The 3,385-nt window shown below is 41.9% G+C and overlaps 1 protein-coding gene across 1 annotated transcript in view; it reads left to right on the forward strand.

Moving 5' to 3' along the window:
* The window catches only part of adgrd2 (adhesion G protein-coupled receptor D2), a gene marked incomplete at its 3' end in the record, with an annotated part of 26,512 nt that overhangs the window by 22,016 nt on the left and 1,111 nt on the right, over nucleotides 1-3,385 (forward strand). The window contains exons 19-22 of the mRNA XM_035658891.1: nucleotides 196-505; nucleotides 1,950-2,071; nucleotides 2,215-2,268; nucleotides 2,480-2,627. Of these exons, the coding sequence (XP_035514784.1) occupies nucleotides 196-505; nucleotides 1,950-2,071; nucleotides 2,215-2,268; nucleotides 2,480-2,627 (634 nt within the window). The remainder of the gene's footprint in view (nucleotides 1-195; nucleotides 506-1,949; nucleotides 2,072-2,214; nucleotides 2,269-2,479; nucleotides 2,628-3,385) is intronic.

Raw genomic sequence — 3,385 nt, forward strand, 5'->3', positions numbered from 1 at the left:
CAGCATCAAATTATTATCAGTATCAGGATTTTGAAATGATTGTGCAAACGACTGTGTCTATTTCGAAGAAAGAACCACACTGACTTGGAAGAAATACCTTCTTTTGTGGAAAAGGAGCTGTCTGGTAGTGGTCAACTGCAAGGCTATCGGTGGTTACATCTGCGTGCCATTCAAAGAGGTTGTGTTGTTTCTCAGGAAACAATGAGGAAGATCATCAAGATTTTGGATCCAGAGGGAGTGGAACTCCGGCGAGCACGGTGTCTCCGACGTCGGCAGTACAACAGCAGGACAGCAGGACTGCCCAACGCACTGTGGCATATGGATTCCTATGATAAACTGAAACCGTATGGCATTGCAATTAATGGCTGCATTGACGGATTTAGTCGTCACATAATGTGGATGGAAGCATATCACACTAACAGTGACCCAAAAGTAATTGCGGACTACTTCATAAACACAGTGACACGCATTGGAGGCTGTCCACAGCAGGTGCGAGCCGACCCAGGTACGGAAAATGGGCATGTCAGAGAAATGCAGCTGTTCCTGAGAGTCATGGTGGGGGATCTTGCGTAAACAGTGTGCAATTTTGGATGGACATTTTTAAAACCCTCAGAGATGATGGATATTTCACTGGTGACTTCTTGGACAAAAACCTGATGCAGTTCTGCTTCCTCAACCTTATCCAGGTAATTGCTAAATAAAAGGCATGATTATTTACAGTATACTGTTTATGAATCAAAATGACAAACATTCATACAGTTATAGAGAATCCGCAGGCTAAGCTAGCTAAAAATCTAAATTGTCTTGTGTTGTCATGGCAACGTGATGCAGTGTTCTAGAGGGGTAATAGGGTACTATGAGCTCTTTGAGATATGAAGCGGCCTGACCATGTAAAGCTTTATAGGTGAAAAGGAGGATTTTAAATTCTATTCTGAATTTTACAGGGATAACAATGATCACAGCCTTCCTCTGTACAAAATAGTTTCAGTTGCCTAAACTGGAGGTGGAAAATGCTCAATTGATCATTCTTGTGAAGGTTGTGTGTGTTCAGGAAGGCACTGACAAATGATGTTATCTTAAAGATGTGGGCGGCATCATAAAATGCTCATATGGGTTGTTGTGGAAGGTAACATGCCCAGTTCCTGCTTTGTGATTTAGTTTGGAAGACTTGTTGAGTTTGATACTACAAAGGTAAACTCACTCTTAGTGTACCGTAGATAGTCTGATTGAGACCACAAGAGGGGTTTTCTTCACAAAAGTGGCAGCTAAAGGCTGGTCAAGATGGTCCAGCAGCCTCTGAAACCCCCTAGCCCCAAATGTTTCTTGGTCTGAACTAGGGGAGATGAATCTCTGTAACTTTCTGAAAGCGAAAAGGTGACAATTACGCCCACTGAGAATATAAACAGCATTTGAACTTCTCTCTCCAGCTTCTGCTTTTTTTTTGTTACACAACTATTTCTGTCACTTGTCATGCTTACAACACAATGAATGCCTTCCAGGAGAGACTTTCTGAAAATGTGCACTCTTATTCAAAAGGTTATCGCGTCTCCACCTTCTCTACGATGGCAGGCTTTTCACACCGCCTACGAGTGCGGCTGTTAAAATCTACGCTGCCGGCGGTGAAGGGAAAACATTTTTGTAGTCCATCCACTTCTTCAGTACATGGCTGGACATACAGGAGGTTAACCAAACTGCAATCTTAGAGAAGTTGCTGTTATGTCTGGAACAGATTCCCCCTGTTATAGAGAGAGAAAGAGAGAGATCCAATTTGGATTCAGTTCAGCCACACCCTGCTGAATCTGAGTGAAGATCGTGCCAGAAGGGAGTAGAAAACCACACAGATCGAGAGCATGAAATGCTATTTTGCAATGTGTTTCTCTCTTTGTTGGTCAAGAGAAAAGCAGTTTGACAGAGATGACAGAGTGCAGCACTAAATCGACTTGATAAAGATACTGTCGATAAAAACTGTATGAATGCCGTTTATTGTTTTCCACTTGTGCTTCCTGATGTGTCTGTTTCCTCTCCACAGGGCCTGTATATCTTCCTAGTGTATGCCGTTTACAACAGTGAGGTAAGGAGGCGTTCAGTCCATTGTCAGCGCTGCTGTATGTCGCCACTGCGGCTCTCTGAGCATCAGAATGTATCTTTGTATGGAATGTGAGGCTGCCAGCCTTTTGGATGAACCAGTGGGTGTAAACGCTGCTTCTCATTTAGGTGAGGAATGCCATAAAGAGGATCAAAGAAAGGAGGAAGGCCTTATCTTTCACGGTGAGTGAGTAAAAAGCACACAGCAATGATCAGGTCCATCAGTACAGAAAATACATTACCTCCTTACAAACGTTTATTGTACTAGAACTCTTGCTTTTGTGTGGGCAGTTTTTTGAGTATTAGTACTAGACTAGAACACATATTATACATCATACTTTATTATCAAATCATCACCTTGCAGCACTGTGATTGGTTTGTGGTGTTTTGTCAGAACTGTTCCCAGCCAACCAGCTTCCTACCCTCTCAGAGAACCCCAATTACTTCCTGGGGCCGCAGTCCTCCGACCCCTTCCAGCCCTGAGACCAGTGAGACCTCTGGACTCCCCAGCTCGACCTCCACATCATTGGTCATCAAGAATGGTAGGCTGCATAACCTGGGTCCAGGGCCATTTTTGAGCATTTTGGGGCCATAAGCGACATCTTACACTGGGGCCCCTGTCCAAACCCAAACCACCACAACCTACAGTGTCAGGTCTACCAGTCAATATTGTAATATCCCAGAATGAAAAATGAATGACTAGGCATACTCTATTGTCAATAAAACTGTAAATTACAAGATTATTCTAATGCAGTATAAAATAGGACATTCTCTGTTGGTAAAGAACATTGTGGCTGACGATCTAATGATCAGAAACCTGGATGCTGTTATGATCATGTATGCGGAGATATGAATAACCTGGTTTCTCATGTTCCATGTAACCTCATGTAAATGCTTTATTCAAAATATGAGCAAAAAAAGGATAGGACTAAAAAACCAATATATTTGTGTTATGTTTAATGCACTTGATTGAGTGATCATCGAACCTTCAACTAACTGTCATTAAAGACACAGCCAGAGGTGTAGCTAGGAATTCTAAGTTCCCTGTGGTCACAATGGTAGTTGTAGTTCTCTGTTTGTAGTGCTCCACAGTACTACATCGGGTTTTGACTCATAAAGAAGTGACAGCAAACATACATTTATTTAATGATTTTTTTAATTATTATTAGTTATTCTTAGGGACCTGGGGTTGAAAAGAAAATTTTAAAAAGTTTGTCCAAAAACTTTAGAATCCCCCCTCCATATTATAGTTCATTGAGGGTCAATGATTGTAAATGGTAAATGGACTCTACTTATATAG

The sequence above is a fragment of the Morone saxatilis genome, unplaced genomic scaffold (genome assembly GCF_004916995.1).
Source record: "Morone saxatilis isolate NCDOM2014 unplaced genomic scaffold, NCSU_SB_2.0 Contig16, whole genome shotgun sequence".
In the NCBI taxonomy this organism is placed as follows: domain Eukaryota; kingdom Metazoa; phylum Chordata; class Actinopteri; family Moronidae; genus Morone; species Morone saxatilis.